Raw genomic sequence first — 26,876 nt, 5'->3', positions numbered from 1 at the left:
CTTGAGAAACCACTTTGAAGATATCAATAAGTAATACAATGACTATTTTTAAATTCCTACAACTTTGCCTATAACTCTATTTTGTTTGTGTTGTTCTTAATGTATTTTGTAAATGGATATCTGTTAATAGGTTTTCCTTCTTTTATTTCTTAAGATAAGAAAATATAAAAATAAAATAAGTTTTCAATTATAGAGCTCAGAATTCAGTAGATTGGACTCTTTCAAATATGCTTTTGTCTACAAAGGAAAGTCCTTGTAACCAGCATATATCCGTACAGCTTACATTTTCACAAGGGCACATCATTTTTATAGAGGGTGCATATATTTTTACATTTGTCACATTTTATCACCTTAGGAAACCAACGCCAGAGACCAGGAGATGTTACTTGAATTTTAATGTTCATGCACTGAATACTACCTTATTTTTAAAATTTAATACATCACTTTTTGAATAAAATGTAGAACTGAACATCTTTATCATTTGGCAACACATGATAGAATTAGCCAGGTCAACTTTTGAGAAACTTGCAGCACCTAAGACCATTAATTTGAAAACCAGACTCTTATTCTATATCAGCATTTATCCAACATCCTTGTTTAAGGTAACTTAAATTCTGATTCATTCATGAGATAAATTGATAAAAGTATCAATTCAGTCTTTCATTGCTCTTATGTTTGACCTGACCTCAGGATTTTTCAGGAGACGGTGAACTTTAATCACGATATGTCAATTTGCACAAGTTACGAAGTGTGTAGCAGGTTAGTAAAGCCAGGTTCTGGATGTATCTGTGGATGATTGACATGAAGGCCAGCAAATTGAGAGAGGTGGCGCCAACCAATAGGCTTGCAACCTGAATGGAACCGAAAGGGAAAGTAGAAGGAAGCATGTGCACTGGAAGAGCTCCAGTCCACTGAGCAGGTGCACCTTTTCTTGCTCTTGCCTTTGGATATGGGTCTCCAGGTTCTTCAGCCCCCTACACAGACTGCTACCAGGGACTCTCCAGTGATCTTCCAGGTCTTTGGCCTTGGACTGGTGCTGCATGCTTGATTTCTCTTGTTCTATATATTCCATCTTCTTGGACTGAGTGGCTACTGGTTCACAGTGGTTCTCCACTCTGCAGACAGCTACTGTGGGCTCTTTTGCTTCTGATCCTGTATACTTAACGTTCCTTGCATAAATATATTCTGTTCCCCTGGAAAACCTTAACTAACACAAAGGCTGGACTCAAAAATATTATATTAAAAAAATTTTATTTTCATTGTAATACATACTATATATAATTAAAATATTTTAATTTTGATCTCATGCTTTATGCGCCACTGTCTCTACAACTGAAGATAAATCTAAAGTTATGTACCTGTTTAGGGTTAGTGATCTAATAAAAAGTAAAGATGCAGGCTTATAATAAAAGGCAAGTCCACTGAATCTATATTTCTTCAGAGAGATTCTGAAGAACCTCAGTTTAAGTAGTACTGCATTCAGTTATGAGTTTTTTAACTTGTGAGTACTTGGTACTAGGGTCCTGATTTACTGCTCAGTGATCAATATAAGCATGACACACTGAGAACCATCACCACTGTTTGCAATGCACCAGATCCTTGTGAACGAATATATTTCATAATCAGTGGTTTTAAGCTCCATATGTTATGTATGTTAGCATGTATTAATTCATTTGCATAATATCATTAAGATTCACTATGCAGGATATCTGGTGTATGAGAAGTTTATTTAAAATGTTAATGTATATTTAGTGTACTTTTCTCCATGCTCTTCTGTATTTTCCAGATTGTCTAGAGTAGTGTGAAATTTTCTCTATTCATAATTAAACTTTGATTTAAATTTAAAGAAGCTACTTAGTTAGGCCCATATCTGCACAGGATGTGCAATGGTAAACATTTATTACAGGAACATGGTATGTGGAGAACATTTTGACTTCTCAAGTTCAAAAGCATCTATAAGGCAATGTGTAACAAAAGTGCAATCCAGAAGGAATCTCACTCATAGCTGATGGAATAGGTCAATGAAGGTTTATTGTTGGATTATTTGTTAGGAACAATTTCCTAGAGATCATGAGATGAGACAATTGTTGAAATATGAAACATGAATTGGTAGAGAGTGATCTGAGAGAAGACTGTAATATTAAAATTGCCTGAGTAAAGGGAATGAAACAGACCATAATTGTGTGAGAAAAGTCCTTTATCAATGGAGAAACTTGGAGTAGAATGATTAAATGCATTTAAGTATCTTTATTTATTGCTCTAAACTATCAATATAAAAATCTTTAAATTGTAAATCTTGTCTTATGCTAAATCTTGCCTTACATAAAATCGTAAATCTTGTCAGTCATTCTGAGTGACATAAAGACCAAAAATCCAATTAAGAGCTCAACAAGCTTTTTACTGTCAAAAAGGTGATTGTACAGTTAATCTCAGACCTTTTCCTAGTTGATTATAGAAGAGCCAGTGTAGACTATTTTAGGATTGGCAATAAGATTTAGAGGTCACCACAAATGCAAGAAACCTGGCAATTTTTCAAACCTCCTACTTAATTCTGCACTTGTCCTGGGCTTTTGACAATGAGTTGCGTAGGACACTGAAAATCCTAAGACTCAGACTCTGCCCGTAGAAGACTTCAGAACCACCAAGGCCCTCTCCCTACCCACACCTCACTTGCACACTGACACTTGTTTGCAGATAGACTAAGGCTCCTGGGTGTGCTCATGTCTTTTACTTAACAATTAGATGAGTAAAACAGATTTTGCTTCTTTTAGAAAAATATGTAAAACAAAAACTACAACTCAGCAACTGAAAACAGATTTTAGAATTATTTTCATTAAATTATGTGCACATATATACCCAAATCCCTGTATTCCGATGCATGGTGTTAGGCTATGTTATCAATTTTTTAAAGGCACAGACATGGAAGAAAGTGTGCCTTCTTATGAAAATATCCAGAATGAGAAGTTTGTCTTATTGCTTTCCACCATAATTATTTTATGTTCTTAACTTTCTGCCCTCAGGTTATATACCCTCCTACTAAAATCAGCTGCTTTGCCTATTACAAAAACTCCTGGAAAATTATGCCAAATATTAAGCTTTCTAAATGTTTTCTTGCATTTTTGAGAAAAGAAAATATTTCCAGTTTGCAAGTCCGAGGAAACATGTATACAGACTATAGAGCATTTCTACTGTCATTCCTCCATAAACCCGTCTCATGATATAGAAGTTTTGACAGCACAGCTCTGAGGCTTTCAATCGTTATGCCATTTAGAAAAAGGAAATTTGAATAGGAACGAAAGGCACCATCTGTTTTAACTGCAAAGCAGCTGTTCTGTCATTGTGGTCGGCTTCACTGGAATCATAGTTATTAATCCCAGATATATTTTCTCTTAAACTAAGTATGGTGACTTCCGTGAAAGTTATCTTATTACTCTGTGAGAAGTAAGGCATGAAATATCAAGTTATGCACATGGTATGTATACTGTATGTTTACAAAGTTCATGAACAAGATTTGTTTTCTTAATTTTGAAATGTGGTGCTTATTGTTCCTGAAGAAACATTGCTTTAGACACTTAGCCTAGCCCCTCTGTTTTCACCACACATAGTAACAGAGCTGGAAAAGTCTATTTTCCTGAAAACTTACCTCAAATCACATATTTATATTTAAATACAAAAGTATTTGCAAGTATATTTTTATACTTTATACAAAAGTATTTACAAGTAAATATACAAGTATATTTAAATACAAAAATAGACTTAGGGAATTAAAAAACATACTGTTTACTCTCAACTTTGTCCTGCTTCTCTCTAGAGCCATGCATGGTGTGGACTTAACCAGCATCAACACACTTCTGACTTGATCATAACCCTGCACACCCATGACTCAGTAATTGCTATAGCCCCAGCTTGGTTTCAGTTCATTGACCTCAAAATCCACCAACAAGTGAGAAAATGCTCAATAAGACAACATTATTTTCTACAGAAAATATAACCCAAAATTGGGCTATATTTAAACTCTCTTAATTTAATTTAAACTCTCTTGATTAGTTTCTTTTTTTTTTCCCATGGTAGGATATGAGGTCTGCATTTTATTACCTCTAAAACATCATAAATTCATATTCCCATTGGATAGTTTGTTATTCTGAGTATATAAATCTGTATAGAAAAAAACTGCTTATGAAATACCTAGTCTTAGAATGCAGGATGTATAGTCGATCAGTTTATAACCCAAAAACATTTTGTCTCAATTTCCCAGCTTAAACAAAGTGCTTTTTAAAAAACTTTTGTGTCAAAGACTTTTTAGCTGGTTGCAAACTAGTATATGTCACAAATTCTTAGGGGAAAATTGAAAGCAAAAAGGCAATTTCTAAAATTGAATCAAGAAATTAAATCACTGCTTTCTGCCATGAAACTTCTGAATGTAAAATAGCATCATAGAAGTTTGTGCTTTATGGTTAATGCAAGGTTTTTCTGAATGTATTTCACAACCAACTCTACATGGTTAACATTTTGGGGCAGGTGTCGATTGGCTTGGTTTAAATTTTCTATGAATCTTTACCTCAAATTATTTCTCCATTCTAAAATGTCCCTAAAGATTTTTCTGTGACTTGGGAAGGGGATCTGTGTTCTAGAGGGAAGACAGTGAAGGTGGTAGGGACATGATCATGTCTGGGATTCACAGTCCTGCTGCTATGAGGCTTGTGTTGCTCTAAGGGTCATCATATGTGACCATTACTTTCACGTGTTAATATGACTGGGTTACAGCCTGCTTCGATAGTGAGTGTGTACATAAAGAGCATGTAGAAGAACTGAGTATTTGGATTGGCGAGCTCAGTAAAGTAGCCGGCCTTCCCAACCTGGGTGGGCATCTTGCACTCCTGGAGAGCTCAGATAGAACAAAAACATGAGGGAAAGAAGTTCCTCTCTCTGTTTGATGTTTTCTCCCTCCTTGGGTATTAGCACCCCTTATTTTCAGGCTTTCGATTCTGACCAGGATGTTCCCAGGCAGCCTCATAATCCTCAGATCTTTCCCTTGAACTGAAATGAATCATTGTCTTTCCTAGGTATCCAGCATTCAGACAGCAGACTGGGGAATGTCTTGGTCTTCATAACACATAAACCAATTTCTATTGTAATGCTCTTTTGATGCACACACACACACACACACACACACACGCACACACACACACATGCACACACCATCCTGGTTCTCGTGTCTGCAAAACCTTGAGAAATAGAGAATATTCAGTCAATAGCCATAAAACTTCCAAATCCCTAGTTATCCCTACTTATTTCCCTTAATTAATTTTCAAGAACAAGTATAAGTTTTGTTGTGACTTACCAAGTTTTGGCCAGGTTACATGGTACTGGTTTTTGAAAAAAGAGATTTTTACAGGGATGCTGTTCCAACTAGTCAAAATCAGTTCAGGGATAGCATTTCAGTGAGTTTTAAGGTTGATAAAAATTGATCTTTAGAGATTATATTGATTTTTTGAAGTAGGGTTTATAGATTACAGAAAAAGTACACCTACTGCTACAGACAAATTGCATATTTCTTTAAACCAGGTCCAACTCTTTCGAAGCACAACTGCTGCAGTGTATTCAGTTCCAGACAATTCGCTTTGAGTAAGACTGCCAAGGTTACTCCAGAACATAAATCTCATGAGGGTTTGAGTCCTACAGACGATCCCGTGGCTCTGATGGTGAGAACAAGCCTGAAGTAACACAGTGGAGATAATGACACTGTGCTCTAAAGAAGAGGGAAATAGACTACATCAAAGACAGTTTGGAGAGACCACTGTGATGAACACTTCTAGCTACCTTGAGCTATGGAGGGTGAATGCGTGAATCAGAGCGTGAGCCATGCATAGTGCTCCTACAAAGTGACCCAAATATCATAGAAAGATGGGCAGAAGTATATGACTATAAGTACATGAGAAAACACAGGTATACCTGGCTGCAGGAAGGAATGCAGTGTGGATAACCAGTTATTATGTAGATGCTCTCCAGGAAGTGGACTGCTGATGAAGTCGCAGTGTGTAGAGAAAGCCTTCCTCAGGGCTCTCGCGTTCCTGTCTCGATCAAAGCTCCCATGGACTGTGGTAAAGGGCCCATGCTGTAAATTTCTTCTGACAAATATGTATCTAAACCTCCCACCTGACCCATTCATTGACTGTAATGGTTAGGCACATTCTTAATCTTCCCATGCTTCAGACTCATCATGTTTAAAATGACAGTGTTGAAAAAAAGAAAAGAAAAACTAAAAAAGTTTCTTAAAAAATGTGCGATGAAATCTAAAGAGAATGAAATACTACTTGTAAAGAGTTCAGTATGGAAATAAGACCTATAAAGATTCTTATCTGCTTTTGTGTTTTCAAAAAAAGGAAAAGGCTACTGCTACTATTGTTATTACCGCGACCTGATAACGACTTGAATGTCCATGCTTATTTCCCTGTAGGGAGGTAAAAAAATGATTGTATAACATTATGATTTAATATCACTGCATACTTCCTTCTCTCATCCAATGATACTGAAATTTAGTGTATGTTTCAATGAATTTGGGTTTAACTGATGTGAGTTATATCCTCTGCTGAGTTGATTCACTTTGGAGTACTTTTACTGCAAGACAAATTCCACAGGTAGCTTTTGACTTAGTTCTCCATTTGTTGCCCATCGTTCACAAGAGTGATGACAGACCAGTGATGGCAAACCTACAGCATGGGTGTTGCAGTGGGTTGTTTGTGCCACTGAAACCTCTAAAAGGTTCTGCACCACTGTTGTAGACCCTGCTGGGAATGTAATATTCTGACCTCGGGATAAGCTGAGCACCACTGTCCCGGCCTTTTTCTTGGGACTCCTAGGGACTGTGACATCGAGAACTAGGAAGGAAGCACCCAAGATACTCAGGCTTTGTTCCTTTTCTACCCTGGAACCAGGATGTCCTAGAAAGCTTTTCCTGGCATTGTACATGGCTTCTAAGTTAAATAAGAGGAGCTGGAGCTGGGGACGCAGTTTTTCATCCACAGTGTAAGCAGAACATGGGCAGTCAAGATTCCTTCTGCTCTGAGCCTTGCAAGAAGAGCCACTGATTGATTCATGACTTTTTTCTATGCTGCCCAAGCAATAAAACTTCCAGCTTATGTTTTGTCTCAAGAAATACATATGGCAAATAAATACTTGAAAAAATGTTCAACATCATTAGTTATCCAAGAAATGCAAATTAAAACCACACTGATATTCCATCTCACCCCAGATAGAATGGCTATCACCAAGAAATCAACCAATAACAAATGCTGGAGGGGCTGTGGGGAAAAAGGAACTCTTCTCCACTGCTGGTGGGAGTGAGACTGGTGCAACCCCTGTGGAAATCAGTGTTGAGATTCCTCAAAAAACTAGGGTTAGAAGTGCCATTTAACACAGCCATTCCCCTTCTCAGTATTTTCCCAGAAGAATAAAAAATATCATACCACAGTAATATATGTGCACCCATGTTTATAGCAGTTCAATTTTTAATAGCTACATTTTGGAAGCAACCCAAATGCCAAGGAATGGATAAAAAAATGTGGTATTTTTATACAATGGAGTATTACTCAGCTATAAGGAAAAATAAACATGAGGCTTTTACAGATAAATGGATGCAACTAGAGACCATACTCATAAGTGACATAAACCAGACTCACACATTATAAACATTGTATTGTCTCTCTAGTGTAAGAAACTGAAAGAGTAAATAAAATCCAAAAGGTACAATACATATTGTGAAAGGTAAAGGAACTGTTCAAAAAGGAAAGAACAACTGGAATGGTGGAAAGAAGAAAAGAAGGAAGGAATATATATATTCCTCCCCAATATAGACGTATAAAATATAAAATATATAATATAAAATATATTATATATTATATATATCTTAGCTAATATATATAAATGTATATATACATTAGCTAAGAAAATTGTACTACTAATTTCTATTCCTTCATTGAAAGGAACAGTGTTAATATTGTTTGATCAGTCTTACATACCTATATCCGGTAATTTGAGCAACTACTTTGAAGATAACAGTATGCAATGTAATAACCATTGTTAATTTCTCATCATCCTGTTTTCAAATTCTGTGTCATTTTTATTATTTTTATTATTGTCGTTAAAGTTGAAAAAAATTTCCATAAAAGTAGGTAACCTGGTCATGGTGGAAATAATAAGTATCCCAGAATTGAGTGACTATGAGTATATGAATTTCTATTCCTGACTTTTTGCATAATAATGATTTTCACGACTCTCTATGCAGAGAGTCCTCTTGACTGGGATTTAGTGAACACACCATGGTACAGGGAAAAAAGAGCATTTTGTTTTTGTTCTCTGATCTATTGTAATTTATTTAACTGTGATACACTGTTGTGGTTTTCTAAACCTAGTCTGGCCCATGTAATAGTTGTAATATTATTGAAATTAATGTTGATCTATACTTCATTGTAACCCTTCTCTCAAAATGGATTAACAGAGACAAGGAAGATGGGGGGAGGAAAGGAGGAGGGAGGGGAGGGTTGAGATGGGAAAAGAGAGAGATTTTCCAAGTCCCTCTCCAATGGAAAGCATTCTTTTAACTGTTATTCAGAAACTCACTGAAATTTAAGCACACAAATCTTCCTCTACACAAATGCATTACTTTCACAAACTTTTCTTTATATGTTTGCTTCTTCTACACAGAAAATCAGAGGTCACTACTGATTTCTAAGGCAGAGAGGACTTCACACTGATGCTCGAATAAAATCATAGACATAAATGTTTGCTTCAATCATTTTCAAGTCTGTGCCCCTTTCCTGTTGATAACAGTTCTATTTCTGAACTTTTACATTTGGTCATACACTGTTGAGTTTTGGAATAGATAGCAATTTTTTTTGCAGAGTGGCATTCATTAAATTCTATCCATAATAATTCCACTGCATCCTGATGGCCGTCATTCTATCCAATTTCCTTTTTTAGGAAGACTTAGGCCAATATCCAAAATCCTCCCATTCAAATTCTCCAAAATTAGAGATTCTAGCGATTGGGGATATTTTAAGTTCTTAGGACACTTTAAAATCGACTACATAACTATGTGCCTCCTAAAATCGGATAGTAAGGTAAAGAAGTAAAGAAACTAAAGAAATTGGATAATAAAGGGGCTGGGGATTTAGCTCAGCGGCAAAAAGCGCCTGCTTGGCAAGCGCAAGGTCGTGGGGTCGGTTCCCGGTACCGGAGAAAAACCAAAAAAAAAAAAAAAAAAAAAAGAAATTGGATAATAAAAACAAAACATTTATAATTTTTTTCAAACCAGTATTTGCTGCGGTCTCTAAGTTGAGAGAAAGCAATAGATATCTACCTCACTTCTGCACTGCAGTACCTTGCTGTCTAAAGACTGTCTCAACTAAAATACCTCTGAGAATTACACAAACTCACCAGTTCACATGGGGGCACATTACTCATAATATATGGACTGATAATATTCTTTTAAAAAATTCTATCATATATGACTGTATTTTTTCTTTTTAGAGAGTTCATACTGTGACTAGAATTTAATCATCAGATGACAGTATATTGCTAAAATCTGAAAAAGAATTCCTCACATAAAATCATAAATGAACGAAATTCCAATGAAACAAAGCCAAGAGAATTGAACAAATTCCAGTATCTTTAAAGAAATGCCCCACTGAAGCTGTATCTTGGATAAATGCAAAACCTCTTTCCCAAGGCTTTTCTAAGAGGGAGAAATAATATCTTCATTTCCAATATGCTCACAGTGAATAGGAATTCTGAAAATCTCATACTTTCTCTCTTTTTTCCATAGACTTAAGCACAAAATTTTATAAATATATTAAAACAACAAAGAGTCAGAGGAGGAATCTTTCACTGAAAACTTGTCTTTCTTCCTAATATGACATTCAATTTTATACATCTTCACAGGTGCCAGATTGAATTTCCCAGTGAAGTTTAGGACTCAGAAACAGAATACCTCATCAGAATAAGGTATCTGAATATCTGCGGAGTCATTAAATTTCTACAGTGCAAATCTAGAGGCCTGAAAAACAAATATAATCAATGTGAAGCTAGATCTCAGGAAAAAGTAGGGTATGACTATGAAAACAAACTGGTTTATGAAACCATTCCTTATGAGCTAGCATTAAATTACGAACGAATACTATGGAGACTAAAATAATCTTAATGAGTGCATAAAAATACACTGTCACCTTTGAATGCTTCAATCATCACTGAACCCTCTCAAAACACTACTAAGAATGCTCAGTAACCATGCTCTTTAAAAATTTAGTGATTTCTCTGAAATTAGTTTCACGAAGAAAGATGTTCCCTATTAAACATTTGTAACAAATGCAGTCTTCAGATATCTTTATTTTGTGTTAACTCAAACTATAAATATAGATTATTAAAAATGGAAAATAGATCTTTAAGGTTTTGCAATTAATTAAATATCTTCAACGATAATGGCTAACATGATAAAATGCTAGATGTTAGATTCAGACTGGACCTTGTAGCCTGAATTTCCCATTAGGTAGCTGACTAGCTGAACCAAGTTTCTTATCGCATCTTTAGGTAAGTCGTCTAAAGTACTAATTAAATGAGACAATGTAAATATCTAGCACAATAGTGCTATCTGATTAGTCTCTAGCCTTATTTATTAGGAATTACTTTACTTACTAATAAAGCATAAAAAGTTTATCATGCCCTCTATTTCCATCAATTGTATTACAACATTCCCATTTCATTTCCCATTCAGTACGTCATAGAGAAAAACTGTTAAGTGAGTACTTTATGTTTGAAAACAGGCTCTGGAGTAGGTCATTTTAAAAATAATTAAAAATAATTGTTATTTTACAGGATAGATTTTATTTTCTCAGTGATAATCATGGCAGAGCTTCGTTATCATTACATTGGACACGTACAATTTTCTTTCTTCAGACACAATAAGAAAATAACTTTCAGTAGCAGTAAAGCCCTTTCTCACTATGTTAAGACTAAATTCTCATTTCATTACCTGAAAACATCTGCTAAATCTATTTTAAATGAATGTTTAAGGAAATAAATAATAGATAGTTTCAAATATATTTAAAATATCAGTAATGTGACAGATACCCTTGTTGAAGTGGTACATGTTTTGGAGTCATTAATTAGATATGCAAAAAATAAAAGTGATATTGATGAAATAATAAAGTTTTCACATAAAATAATCAGGTGTAGCATTTCTAATCTTTAGTAACAATTCCTTAGGTTGGTAATTGCATTTTCAAGCAAGCTTTCATATATACTTTTCAAGATGGAAAATAAGAATTAAAAATCAACTGAATTCAAAGTGCAAATAATTTAGACAGCAAAGTAAAAGACAGATGTTACAAAATAGGGAGCTAGATCTTCTGCAGATGATAAGAGGAACTAGAGATTTAGAGAGAGGAGAGGGAAGGGAGGACAACAAAAAGTAGAAAGAATTAAAGGTGTCAGGTATATGGCCCGAATCCCCATGGTGAACATAATCACCTACCAAACAAGTATTTTTAAAATTTTATGGTATGAATGTGCAATGGAAAATATCACTATTTTTGTATTAGCAATGATTGAAAGAACAGAATAACACATATGGTACAAAGAAATTCTCAAACGAGGAAAAATTACACAGAGAGCCATAGAGTACAGAATCTAATGCAAAGCTTTTGCTGTCTTTAATAGTCACACAATTTCCTGCACAGATACTCCCATTCTTAATCCACAGAAGATCTGGATACCGCCTATAGAAATTGTGTTATATGTTCCACCTCCATTTTTGTAACTCAATGGTCAATGAAAGAAGCCTATACTGAGCAAGTAGAGTGCCAGGATTTTGTTCTTTTTTAAAAAATCCTTGTGTGTTAATCTTCACTAGAAGACTGAGATTATTTTCCAATTCAGCTAAGCCATAAAAAACTAACATATTCAATATTTAACAGTCCATTTATGATCACATAACTAGTTACATGGAATACTGAGATTCAGATTTAGATGGGTCGGTCATTGCCTTAAGTCAGTTTCATTTCTAGATGAAACTTTCCTTTGGAAATTTGATTTACTAGGGACAAATGAATGCTTTCAAAAGGTTTTAAAAAATGATAGGAACACAGAAGAAGTTCAGAAGCTGGTGCTTAGGGCCATTCTGGACACACCTTGTTCCACTGAGACCCACTCATCTGCTACAAGGGGTCCCATGTGTTTAACTACTTCCAGCCAGACACATAGTCCTTGAATAGTGGGAGGATTATACATAATTATATTTACTATTTTATTTTCATGCCTTTGCATATTTCTGTTCTATTTCTGAATTTATTTTCCCAAGAAAAGAATGTTAGGATTCTTAGAAGGTTCTTATAATTATGCTACCAGTATTCTACCATCAACAATATTTGTTTTGCTTTATATTTTTAACTAATGACAAGTATCACATCTTTGAGTAACCCAATGCAAAGATCTAGGTACTTGGTTTTCTTTTTACTTGCAGCATAATATTTTCAGGGCCCAACGTGTTTTAATATTTCTTCTACTCTGAGCACAGTGGTGCATGCCTATAATCCCAGCACTGGGGAGCATGAGCTAGGAGGATCACTGTGAGTTTGAGGCCAGTATGGGCTACATAGTGAGCCCAAGGCCAGTCTGAACTACATAGCAAGATCCTGTCTCAAAACAGAATCAAAAAATTTTTAAATATTTCTTCTAAATTAGAATTTTTTAAGTAAACATTTAGCTTGAAATCTATATTCATATACATGTACATATCTATATAAATAGTCATTTCACAGAGATGTTATATATGGATACATTTATGCAGATTTTTTGACATATATCCTGATGACATTATTCTGTTTAAAATATTGTAAATTAAAAATGCATTTAATACCCAACTTACCAAGCAGCATAATTTAGCCTAACCTATCTTAGTCTCAGAATACTTTGATTACCTTGCAATTCATCTAACACAAAGCTCACATTAAAATAAAGCATATGTACTATTCCATGTAATTTATCAAATACTGTACTGAGAAGAAAACCAGAATGGTTGTACAGAAAACCAGAAAACCAGAATGGTTGTACACACAATAAGGTGCATTTTCTACTGAGTGGAGCTTTGGCTGCACTTTGAAGTTGAAAACAGTGATAAGTCAGACCACTACCTATCATCTGCAGGATCATCTGTGTGTAAATTTGCAGTAGACAGAAGAGTTTCTGTTGGAGAAGACATTTCATGCCATGAAGGTGTAGTGCAGCCCTGTTTACATTCTTGTTATCCGCGGAGAACCCATCTGCCCTAAGTTTTCTACATCGTGTGAGGTTTCTAAGAGAGACCAAGGAGGTTGGATCTTGTCTGAGAAACTATAATTTGAGATTTTCTAACATGTATGAAAAAAGTGCATCTTAACCAACTAAGGGAGCAAGGACTAGAAAGAGGTGCTCACACAGTCTTGAAAAATGTACAAAAACAAATGTAGAACCAAAAACCACGTTTGACAAAACTTTATAAACCCTTACTGAGGCTGCGTTGTCTTCAGTCCTGCCTGGCGCTTGGCCCTTTCTCCCCTTTTTGGATAGGACAGTGTGAAGCGCCACATTTTAGACCCAGGTGGCCCAGAGCACCGCTCTCCTAGCTTTGCTCCTCCTCGTGTGCTGCGCATGCGCGCGCAGCCGGCAACGCTAGCTTCTGTCCTCCAACTGACTGCGTCCCAGGCAACTGTGAGGTTGTGAAACTGGAAGCGAGAGCTTGGGTGTGGACCATGCAGCTGTCACCTCAAACAGTCTCCTTAGCTGAGATTATTCCTCACTGCTATGCAAGGTGCTGGGAAGACCTATGATCGTGTAGCAAAATTAATTTTCTTCTCAAAAGCATTATAATAGGTAATATTTCGTCTCTCTCACTTGATGCCCACTTCTCTGCGAGGGTGTGTTTAAAGGGTATCTTGATACCACTTGTGTTGAAGGAGTAGGTAGTGGAAATGGGTACATTATTAAAGTTTCTGTCCCAGTTCCTCCAGGAACAAAGATATCAGAAAGGAAACCCTGTAGTGATTTGGGAACTTAAGCCAATGGCCATGGTTATCAAATAGCCTACTTTCAAGGATGTGTCCCCCGGGAACTGGAAAGTATCTATGCACAATATATATATTTACAAAAATTGTATTATTTTAATATCTACTACATATGTCTTCCGTGTATGGTGCATATCACAGACTACATAGATGTACATACATATCTTTATATTCTAGGTCTATAACTTGTATGTAAAATTATGCTCTTGCTAACTAACTTTGTGATGAATGTGTAGGTGTAGTTAAATATGAAATAGAACACAGCTCTAGTACTTCACAGTGCCACCTTCTGCTTATCAATGGAAGTGCAGTTCCAGGAAAAGTTTATGAGCTTCAGGGAACTCGGGCTGCTATGGTCATTATGAATGCTTATTGCTATTACTAACGCAAGTTTCTCAAGGTAAACTGACCTCAGATTGTGAGTCTATTCCTTTTCACATCTGTGAAACAAAATGTGACAGTACTCATCATGCGACACACCTTGAGGGTCCGCGTACAATGAGGGGAACACGCCAACACCCACTAAACCTCCCCCACCTCATGCATCCGTGGGTGGAAATGACAGAACTCCTTTGCTCAACAGTCTGCAGTAATTTTCGCAGCTCCTTTATTTTTGAGTTACTTCCCATATGTCTAAATGTTGCAGAACTCATCGCTGACCTTCATTGTCTCAGAAAACTGACTTTAAGATTACTGCCTATAATATCGTGGGTTCAAATTCCATCCTTATCACGTATTAATTTTGTAACCTTCGATTTATTAACTTCACTAATCCTTAACACCTTAATTTATAAAGTGCTTTCATGAAATACTGAAAAGCATTCAGAATAACTCTATATAAATTAATAGCACAATCATCACATGTAGAAAAAGCCAATAAACTTTTGCTACTGTTATAAATTATTTTAACAATTAGCTTTTGAGTTTTGGCAGCCGAGTTAGCTACCCAGAATCACACAAGTAGCAGGTGATGTTCTGTAATCTGAACAGAGGTCAACGCAGTTCCTACCCTTGCGTTCCTGCAGCCCAGAGGGGACACTCGGAAGACAACCGGAACCGGAACTGGGCTGGCGAAGACTGGAGTCCACCGGCATTTTCACAAAACACCTCTCCAGCACAAAAACAATTTCATAATGTACGATTATTTTCCTTTTACAACATAAAGGAAAGAAGATAATTCATTAGAAAGTTATGGAAAGCATCTTTGTCATTTTCAGTTAAGGTCTTAAAGGATATTTGAGAGGAAGTTACAATTTTCCTTCCTTTCTTTGCTATTTGTTATTTTTTATTTTGGTTTTGGATACCTGTTTATTTGAGGAACAGCATGGGTATAAAACCAGAACTGAAAACTAAAGGCAACAGAAATTGAACTCCTTCAAGTACTCTGCTTAATACACTAGGAGGCTCCTAGGTATAGTGGTTACAAGCCTGAGCAGAGGCACTATTTGGGGTTTGCATTACGGGGACTCACTACTCGCCAGGCCATAGATTTGGAAGAGTCATCTCAACCCTGGCCACCTTAGTTCCCACAACTATAACTGGTGATGGAAAGGACACACCTCGGAAATTTATTGTGAGGATTATATTGGTTGGAGATAATTATTGCAAAGTTGCTATTATTTGGCCTTATATTAGTTTTTTATTCTTTTCTACTTTAGAACTAACTGATTCTCTAGATAGCAAGAACAGTCAAGAATTAGAGATAAGAGTTGCGCTTTCTATTTAAATCAGAAAATATATTCTCCAATATTGCTTTCCACATCCTGAAAAAATACCACTAAAAGAAAGAGTATCAAAAGTTTTGTTTTTATCAGGCTAAATATTACTTCCAGTTGGTCAGAAAGTTCAGATTTCGTGGACAGATAAAAAGGCATAAGATGTTCCATGGCCTCATGTGTGGGTCATGGTTTTAATGCTTCTTTGCTATTAAATTTGGAGTTGGGGAAGCTATGGCTCCTGAAGTGGAGTTAAGTTTTCATTGCGCTTGGGCACTAGAGGGGCATCACCTTGCTCGTATGTATTTCCTGAAAGGGCTGCATCCCCTGATGAATCCGAGTAAAATCATTTTATATCATGTGATTCATGTACATGATATTTGCATTTTCTCAGTCCTCTTTTTATTTTAAAGAGAGTAGTACATGAGAAACAAACAAACAAAATATAGTGAGGCAGGGTATGGTTTTCATGTAAACTGACTGATAAATTCAGCTCAGTGCAAAACAAGATGCTCACTTATTAAAGGTATTTATAAACATGTGAAAGTATGTGTGATATTTTGCCACATTCCTACTCCCTGACTTCATAGGCAATTTTCTATGGAATAAATACTAAAAAGGTCAAAGTATTCTAGATTTTCTATAGTTATCAAACACTGGAACGTTGATTTGCAAGTTTTTATACACATTTATGTGTCTAAAAGCAAGTTCCTCATCAAAGTATGTACTCACTGGCCTCTTTGCTAGTGCGCCTAACCTAGTATGTCTAGCAGAGGACCTGAAATCAGTGTTTGTGAGAAGCACACCAGGGTATTCTTATTTAGATGCATCCAGGAGTATATTTTGAGAAACACCACTCTAATGACGTACACATTTTCTACATAGGAACAATGAACTTAGCCAACAAAATTTGCATTGATAATAAAAGCTTTAATTTGATTGGTTTTCAGACTATAGAATTTCTTTCATTCTTTTTTTTTTTGTTCTGTTTGGGTTTTTTGTCTTTTTTTATTTTAAAATTTAAAAATAGCTAACACAACAATGAAGACAAAATCAAGACAACACAAAAACAACAAAAAGTGGTACAAGGCCTCAAAGCAAAATGAGAGAAATTAACAGTAGTTGCTATCCTATCTCATGAAAACATACATTTTATTTCTACATGGTTTACTTCATCATTCTTATTGGTATGATAGGTTTTTTTCCTGTGTGCTTAATACATAGATTAATGTCTATAAGCAGCAATATAGTTTTATTTATAAAGTCATATTCAGAATGATAGTTTGAGATCTAATCACCTTCCACTTGGTGAGTACTGGCAGTTATTTAATATGTTCAAAACTCAAGTTTCTTAGTGGTGAAACTGTGCATAAATATAAGGTATTCTTAAGACACAGGATTAAGGAATGGAAACTAAGCCCAGTTCCAGAAACATGTTTAGTCCAAAACAGGTTAATTGGAAACGTACGTTACGATCCCATAAATGATCAACTGGAATAGAGATATATGCAAAACACACAAAATCTGTTCAATATATTACAGTGTATTTCTTAACTGCAGTATCAGGAAAATGATTTTCCCCATTTTTATGTGAGTTCCTTCCATGTTGAGGTAGCTGACACTTCTCTCTGTGGCATCCGATGGAAAACGCTGCATGTTCTCCACCACATCAAGCTTCTTCTTCAGCCATCCTTGCTTCTTGCCAACATTTCACTTCAATTGTTCATGCATTTCTTGTTTCTTTTATAGGGCAGATATTCTCCCCAGTTTCCTGCCCAATACCCACATCTCTGTTTACCTGAAAGATCAGCAGTGAATGACTGTGGGCATTAGAAAAAGGAAACTATACCACAAAAAGCAGGAAGGCTGTTGATTGGGAACTTTTCTATCCAAGCACACAGTACTCAGACATCTCCTGCGCCCTGTGATTCTCCTCCCCCTCCCCACGCAGACCCTTCTCCTGGGCCATTTGCCTCGGTCATGACCATCGTACCCAGTTGTGGGAGAGACGAGCCAAGGGATTCAGGGCCCTGAATAGTCCAAGGACTTGTCAGTGTTGACCCTGTCCTAGCTTCAGGTGTGTCACTTCACTTTGCATTTCAGTTTTAGACTCGAACCATGAGTCTTCTTTAAAGTTATTAATGTAATATTATTTTGGGAATGTAATTTTAATAATTAACTCTGTTTTTAACTTTTCACCTTCTGATGAACACAGTTGGAAGTTTTCAGATGGAAAACACATCAGGTGATGCTGCTCTCCTTCTTTTGTTCTTGGGGATAAAAATAGGAGTTTTCATTAGAATCCCTCACAGGGATGCATTTGGATATTAGTGAACTGGCTTTTACATCTGGCCCAAGTATCTGCATGAGCTTGAAGAAAAATGATCACTTCTAATAACTCATTTTATACTTCATTTATAAAGGGGGTAGGGAAGGCCTTCAAAATTCTCTTCAGTGGTTGTAACTTGCCTACCTCAGTGTGAAATGAGTTGTTATAAAGGATTGCTCCTCTGAAGGTGCACATACATTCTGGCAAGGCGAATCCTGTTTAATCATTGCACCCACACAAAAACAGAAATATGTGCAGTTATGTTTCTTTGAGCTGAACATTATTCTTCATATACATTAGTTTAATTAAACCTCTTAAGAAATGTATGAGGACAGCACTGTTATCACCTTCCTACTGAACAGAAAAATGTGGTGAGGAGATGCTGAATGACATTTCTAAGCTCACGTAATTCCACATCTCTGCTTAATTGCATCATCTTAGGATTTAACCCCAGGCAATGGGGCAAACGTTTTTGGTAACCTCTGTCCTCTCCCTCTACTTCCATACCTTTAACAAGCTACTCATCAGTAAGAGCTTCTAGAAGCTGGAGGCATGGTTTGAATCTCAGTATGAAATGAAGGAAATAATAAACTCATGTACTTTTAAGATAAGACATAGAGAAGTCGCAGGAGCTGACATCTTCGTAGGACACGTGAAATGAATCGGTATTGCCTTCAACAGGTACTTAATAGAGCCGCAAGAGTAGTTTGGAAGGGCAATAAGTCTTTGCACACTTTCTATCCTGTTCTTATATAATCAAAAGAGTGAAAAAGGTAAAGAAATAGCTAGAGATGAACAGGCAATTGCCAATAACCTTCACTTTATTATCAACATGGATTAAAATTCAGAATACAACATTTATTCCTTAGTTGTTCTCCAAAATGTATCGTGTCCCAGAGGTGGATAATGTTTCATGCCTTCAGGAAGGGTATCTGTGCTTTCCTCCCCTAATCAGAATTTTAACAGGAAATAAACCATAATTTCACAGTATTGGTTATACCAAGCTACAATTTTAAATTAATAAAATAAATAATTTTTTAAATAAAATTATTAAATTGCTAGTTCATTGCTTGAGAAATCTTATAGAAAACTATAGATTAAATTTTAACTTATGTGTAATAAAGCTAATGTGCCCTAGCATTTACTGGGAGACTATAAAACACAGCTGTGTGTAACACACCAAAACACAGCTGAAATAAGTGTGGAAGGAAGTGCGACTCATAGGTTGAGGGCATGCGTAGCGTAGCGTGCATGAGGCCCTAACTTCTCTCTACAGAAATGCAAGACATAAAGTAAGTTTTCTGCCATCATAATGGCCCTAAGTTTTTAATATTATTAATTTATATTTGCTAGATGAGATATTTAAGTCTCCGCCTGTTTGGAAACCTAGTAGAAGAAAACATTTGTGATACATGCAGATAGAGAAAATATAAGACCACTGGACTCAAAAGATGAAATACATATGTGATAGTTGTATTACTGATGTCTGTGGTTTATTGAAAGGAACAGTTAATGTTTAAAATTTCTTTTTTCTTGACCAATTTCGCATGCTTGAATTTGTTAACCATATAGACTGATCTGAAAACAACAATATGCATTATACGAACCATTGTTGACCTCCTGCCATCTTGTATGGTGAGGCTCTGCATCATTTTCAATTTTCTTTTCTTTTACTTGTTACTGTCATTGATTGTTTGATCAATTTTACATTCTTATCTGTGGTGGACTGAGCAACTTCGTTGAAGATAAGGGTAGGTAATGTAGCAACCATTGTTAATTCCTATCATTTTGTTTTAAGGTCATGTATCATTTTGGCTGTTCTTGTGATATTTTCATTTTGCCTTCATTGCTGTTTTGTTAGCTAGTTTAATTTTTAAAATAAAAAAGGTGAAATAAACTCTGAACTGAGAGATATGATGAAAGCGCAGAGCTGTATGAAACACACAATGTAATGTTGTCTTACATTAAAGCTGGACACGAAAGTATTTAGGAACTCATCTTTCCAAGATAGTAGCTTTGCAGTGACACATAGAGTTTCAGTATAGATGTAACAGGTCAGGAATACATGAGCAAGTGTCAGGAACTACATTATAGGAAATAGTTTCAATGAATAAATCTCAAGAGCAACAAGACTACCACTTTATAACTGAAAGGTCAACTTGAAGCATTTTGTATATATCTGTTGTTTGAAAGCAAATTGTGTATGATGAGGAAAACTCATTAAAAACTGTGAAACTGACTTGGAAAATGACCTCAAATCATTTTTAGGGAAGCTCGGGTTTCAAAAATCAATTTAATCCAAGCAGGCAAATGGTGTTTAGCTCCTCCTCGCTGTAACTCCCTTTGCCTATAGCTTGTTGTTCTATGAAGATTGCATGTTTTCAGGGAATTTGCTTTAAAATTACTTTATACTTCATGATAACAATAATAATTCTGCATACATTGTGAGGGTTCATGCTTCATGGTTACTTAATAACAGAAAAAATACGTCATGTAATAGAAAAGATTATTGTTGGACGTATTATGTTCTAGTTTTGGTTTACATCTTGGCTTTAGATAAGTCTTACCCACTTTGAACCTCAGTTTTTCCACTTCTAAAATGTAGGGCTTTGGACTAGAACACAACCATAAGTTCACAGCATGTTTCCCAATAGTAGACTCTTTAAAGTACACTTGAAGAGATTAAAATACTCCAGAGCAACACCAACAAGTCAGACATAATTGCAGTGCAGTCAGCTCCCTTGGTATAATGATGTCTCCTAGAGCTTACAAAGGTATTCTCAGAGCACACTGTTTATTTGGTTGACCTTCAGCTTGTGTTGGAGGACAATGACTCATTTTCAACATTTCTTTGCAATCATCATGAAGAACAGTTCTAATAAGTTTAAGCAAACATATGCTTTCTCTCTGATGTAGACTACATGATTTGTATCATTTATTTCCTCTTTGCCATAAGTACCACATTGTTCTATGGCCCCCTGGGTTGGCTCATGTCACGTGCCACATACATGCACACATTCACCAGTATAAATCAATGGGAACAAAATAGGTATATTTTATGGGATGGCCAGCCTCTCATGGCAGAAGAGTGAAAAGTTCATGGTACAACATATGTTAAGTAGTTAAAACCAGATGATCACTAAAGCTGCCTGACTAATTATCCTACTAATAGTTCCTCTTCGTGGGATAATTCTTAGGACATGAAGTACTTAGGCTTCTATACCAGTGGTGCTCAAATTGTTTTCTACAGTAGAAAAAGGTCTCTGGTTTACATTTTCTTCCCTTAATTTTTCTAAGGATTTTTGTATTTAGGGATCAATAGTAAATGATGAAACTAATAAATGTAAAATAAAGTAAAAAAAAAACTTATAATCAATTTTCTGTGTAGTTAGAAAACAACCTTTTTATATATTCACTGACAACTGTGCTTATGGCTTTGATTTGATATGATTTATACAGTGTAAATGCAACTGCAACTTAAATAGGAACACAAGTAGCTAAATACACACTTTTGTGCTAAATCACATTCTATGTGATTAAATTAAATATTGCTACTTTCATGACCTTCACTAAAGTGTAGGATAATGTCCAAAAGCTATGCCACTAACAAGCTACAAAGAATAAGTGGCGAAGGTACAGTAACTTTCATTACACTCTTGGTTCCTCTTCTATCTTTCCTTTTTTGAATGATGGATGTGCTTTTGTTAATTTGGTTTCATTTTATCAATTTGCATTCAATTTACTCTCTATCTATGACCAGATTGAACACAGATTCAAAAATTTCATCAAGTTAATAACAATATAATACAGTGGCCCTTGTTGAGTATATATTGTGTTCCACAGAATCTTCTAAACTTTTTCCATGAATTAACTCATTCGGTCTTTAAAATAACCTTATGAAATTGGTTCTGCAAGTCATATTGTTTTGTCTATAGAAAATCTGGATCAAAAGGACAAAAAAATTTCCCTAAATGCATACAGTAATAATTGTGACATGACATTGATATTGACTGCAAAGTGTTACTCATCTCTAGATAAGGATTAATTGAACTTAATTGGCATTATTCTCTCTCCTTTTTTCACATGTAGAACTTTGTCACAGTTGCCAAGTTTTCATCTTGTTTATCACTTGTTTATATGTCTAGTTCCAGAGAGATGTATTTGTAAGTAATCTATATTGTTTGTTGTCCTCAAGCTTCAGGTAGTAACCGACTGATTTCTGGTACACTCGCTGAGTTATACTGAAAATATCACTGATGCTTCTAAAGGAATAAAGTCAAATTCACATAGATGTTTTAATTCCTTGGTGGAAAATACATAATTATAAGCAGTGCTTATTTAATCATATTAAAATTATGTAAATGATATAGCCCTGTGTATTGACTTTATTGTGAAAAATCCTCTAGGATTACCCCAAAACTGGTTCACACAGTGTCTCAGAGGACACATGAGAAAATATCTTCACACATACTCCTCAGTGATTTCAGCGATTTTTATCTCCTGGTTGGAATGTCAAGCTCTTCCTTTCAATCATATAGAGTTTGGTTTAGGCCAAGATCACACCCAACACATGGAGGCTGCCCTATCATTAGACATAGACAAACTTTAATGTCCAAAGATAATCCCCAAGCAAGTCATTTTAACAAATATACATACTATTAGAAATAGGTAAGTTAGGTCTACAATTAGAACTTCAAGTGTCGCAATATTTTTATTTCTTATTTTCTTTTGAAAGATATTACTCTAAGTATTTACACAGAATGGGCTGATTCTTCCATGAACAAAAGAATCTGGATAGGTTCACAGGTGAAGTAAACTTACTCTGAACATAATGTGCAGAAAGCCTCCTTTACTAGACTATTTTGGGGGATTAAAACAAAATTGTTCTCTACATCAAATTTGTGTCCACTAATATATTTCCTGTGTGACCCTGGGCATTGTGACACATATCTCTAACCCCAACTATTTAGGAGACTAAAGCAGAAACACAGTGTGTTGGAGGTCCTTCAGGGTAACATAGTGAAACTCTGCCTCAACAACAATAATAGCAACAAACAAATAAGATTGTGTACTTATTATGTGTTTGCTTTGATTCTTACCCTTTCCTGAACTTAATCCTGAGGTGACAGTAAAGAACCCAACGAACGGGAGTCTGAGCATCCTTAATATGCTGCATCATCCCGAAATAGATTCTAAAGCAAACATGAGGTACCACCTCTGAGAGACCTCCGAGTGCGTCCCGTTGGGAGGACTATGGCACACCATCCGCTCAAAGTTCTTGTTTGATGGAGAAACACCAGAAGTCAGTAGACCTGCACTCCTCCCTGCCCTGTCTCTCTCCCCATTAAGTCATTTAAAATTTAACAATCCAAAGGCGTCAAGAGGATCACCACAGCATAAAGGAACAAAGGTTCAGCAGACTAAAGCATAAGCTTCCTTTAGCTCTCCGTGGGTCCCTTTTCACCAAGGACTTCTAAAGAATTTCCTACCCTACCATTCCTCTCACTACCTACACTACTCCTTTCTGAAGTGAATTACTGGCTGCCTTGAAATAGCAATTTAATACTTCTGCAAAAGGAGGTTATTTAAAAAGTACATTCATTCTACTCTGAAGCTATTAAACCAACACATTTGTTTGCTTTCTTTGACCACATTTATTTGTGAAGAGGTTAAATGGGTCTCTGTATTAGCTACATTATTCATATCATTAACTTGAACTTCTTGAATTTGTATGTACTTTCTAAAGAGAGACAATATGCCTGGAAATTAAACCGTTTTTGATGTTTCTATGGTGTTTACCGGGGGGAAAAAAAAAACAAAGAAAAACTGACTATTGTTGAAGGCGAATATTTAGCTCTTAGGGGTAAGGGATAAAGTAACTTTAATGGGAGAGGTATTGACTTTACTTGTACCAATGAAATTCCAGGATTTCTTTGTATTTCTATGTCTAATGTTGCTAAAGAATAGGTAGGGAGGAGGAACAAACAGAAAGCAATTCAAAAATTTCTATTTAAAAGGTAGAAAAAAAAATAAATAAAATAAAAGGTAGAAATGCCTTCAACTTTTATCCTTGCAACTAGAATAATCACAGTGTCTTTCTAACTGCAGCCCTGGCTTCAGCGTTGCTTTACATTAAAACAGAAATGAACAGTAGAACTACGGGCAAAAATAGCAAAGTAGTAAGGAGAGAGAGAGATGATGAAATCAACACGTTTTGGCACCAAGGGTCTCTGCCCCACTTTCACAACACTTGAGAAGGAAAAAGAAAGTAAGAGCTGTGACATTCCCCAAAGTGTATAGGAAAAACTGGCATTATCCAACCTCTGCTGATACCCTCAAGATTGCTTGAGCATAGGAAATACCATCTGCTTCACACACAGGACCTCTGACTAAGAAAACAAGTTAACAGAAGTCTTTGGCTGCAAAATCCTCCATCACAGGTGTCTGTGGCTGAGCTACACCTTTTTCCCAGCAGGACAATAAGCTCACACCTCCTCGTGCAACTGTTCCCACAAAGCTATTCAGCTCATGCACTACCATGGACATTACTCACATGCCTGAGAGGACTGTTAAATGCCACAAAGAGAAGGGCCTTCTGCTAACCTCCTTTGTAACATATTCGCTTCCTGCAAAGTGACATATTGATAGTACCACGTTCATTCTCAATCTTTTCAGTCACAAGGTAATCTGTTTCCAGCTTAATGAATTACTACAAAGAACTCACACCAATGAAAATTTTCATCAGTTGATGAAAATTTTATTTTTTCTCAAACCCAGCATATTTTTTGGATAAACTTGAAGATTCATCGTAGTCTTCTCATATAAATAGCATTAAAGAAGTTTCATATTTAAAGAGAACTAGGATTACTATATCAGTGTTTGTAGTAAACATGTTGACTTTTGTTAAATACATTTATCTTCACAGAAAATAACACCTCCGAAAAGAGGAAAAAGATGATCTTTGTAGTCTATAACTGAGGAAACTTTGGGAGAGAGAGACTGGAACTTTTGGGCACTGAAGTCATAGCATCTTTTACTCTCTCTACAGTCACTTTAGGCTTTGTTGCCATTGCTTAAATACTTACTGTTCTATAGACATGTTGACTGCCATCTTAAGGGTACAAATTTTGAAAATATCCTTTCTCTAGAAGATTCCGTAAGTAAATATGAGAATGAGTGACGAGAATCCAAGCATACCTGAGAGGCATAATCTGTAGCAGTGACTGTAGTGATAACCAAGTCTACTTAAGAGGGTTTTACCTGGGGCCAGTGATGATAATAATATGAGACACTGACTTTCTTGAAAACCATGTGCATTTATGAAGTGAAGTAGCAAGGAAACCTTAGAGTAAATAAAACTCAAATTCTGTGTTAGGCTGGAAAGGTTACCTGTGCTACTTGAATAAAAGAAGACTAAATGCATGATTAGGGCTAAATGCAGCTGCTCCTAAGCAGAAAGGAAAGTTTGGTTACACAGGCCTGAAAGAAAGTGTGACATGAGAAATGCACTGAAGAACTTTATCATCTAGGTTTTAAGAGGAAACAAGTTTTATGTTTTTCCGTTTCCAGATTGCATGTAACTCTATATCTCGCCTTTATTTTTCCATCAGATGTGCAAACTAACAATGTTTCCATTCATTTAGATTTGAAAGAATCGCCATCCTGTGTGGGTTATTTTATTTTCTGGTAGCCAAGGGAAAGAAGTTGCTGCCAATATGATGCTAAGGTCATGCCGAATAAAGACAGCCCGGGCAAGGAAACAGTCCACTCTTGTGGAAGCAGAAAGCGAAGCCATCACCAACTTTGGGACTTGATCAACAGTACCAAGTCACAGAACTCTTCTCAGTCACTGCATTTTAACTCTCCACTGAAAATAGCTCCTCTGTGCGGGGCTTAAGTCGCATCTCAGGCCAGGGAGCCAGCACAGTACCTAATTGTTTCGGACCAGGGGCTCTGCATCAGCGCAGAGTGTGTTCTAACTTCTAACCTATTCACAACACAGCCAGATGAAAACACCTATCACTGCGCCCACTCAAGACATCAGAACAAGCCACCGCAGGAGTCCAGGAACTTTTGTGCAAGTCTTTAGCTCTTTCTAGCATCTTCTGCGCGCTCTGGTTCCCTGGGTTTAAAACCAGGCACCCTCAGGGAAGGTGGGGAGCTCTGTGGTTATGAAAACAGCTCCAGTTGAAAGGCACTGCCTGGTGACAATCCCCTTTTTGTGTCTGCACTTCCTTTCTTTATTTTGCTCCGTAATAGCATGCTTTCTGTCCACTCCTTCTAGGGCAGGAAGGGAAAAATAACGTCTTCTTTTCCTTCTCAAGGGAAGCTCTTGTCCCTTATTGGGAGCCATGCTAAGACTTTCTCCAAGGAGCTGGCTTCACCCCAGACTCTGCTCCCAGAGCACCCCCAACCCCAGTGGCTGGGCCACCTCCTTCCCGGGGCCAGGGCAGCAGCCCGGAGCACTCGCCCTCCCGCCGACCTGCGGAGGGACCTGGTCACTCTGCTGCCGGACTCACCTAGTGCCGAGGACCAGCGCGGGTAGCAGCGGCAGCAAGTAGTGCGCGGGGCTGAATTTCATGCTGTCGCCGGCCGGGGTCCCCCTGCCCCCGCTGCCTTGCTCTGCTCCGGGTCCTGTCGCGCCTCGGTGACCGGCTGCGTCCCTGGCAGCGAGGAGCCTGTCCAGCGGAGCCGGACCCGAGGAGCCTGGTCTGGGGCGGCGCTGGCTGGCGCGGGGAG

General features: G+C 36.7%; 1 protein-coding gene across 1 annotated transcript in view; it reads right to left on the bottom strand.

Moving 5' to 3' along the window:
* The window catches only part of Luzp2 (leucine zipper protein 2), a gene marked incomplete in the record, with an annotated part of 425,545 nt that overhangs the window by 398,416 nt on the left and 253 nt on the right, over positions 1-26,876 (bottom strand). Inside the window, 1 exon segment of the mRNA XM_005401738.2 lies at positions 26,657-26,876. Coding sequence (XP_005401795.1) covers positions 26,657-26,718 — 62 coding nt within the window.

The sequence above is a fragment of the Chinchilla lanigera genome, unplaced genomic scaffold, assembly GCF_000276665.1.
Source record: "Chinchilla lanigera isolate Chin_1 unplaced genomic scaffold, ChiLan1.0 scaffold00075, whole genome shotgun sequence".
NCBI classification, from domain to species: domain Eukaryota; kingdom Metazoa; phylum Chordata; class Mammalia; order Rodentia; family Chinchillidae; genus Chinchilla; species Chinchilla lanigera.
Note: the sequence above shows the minus strand (reverse complement) of the source record. Positions and strands in the feature narration are given on the sequence as shown.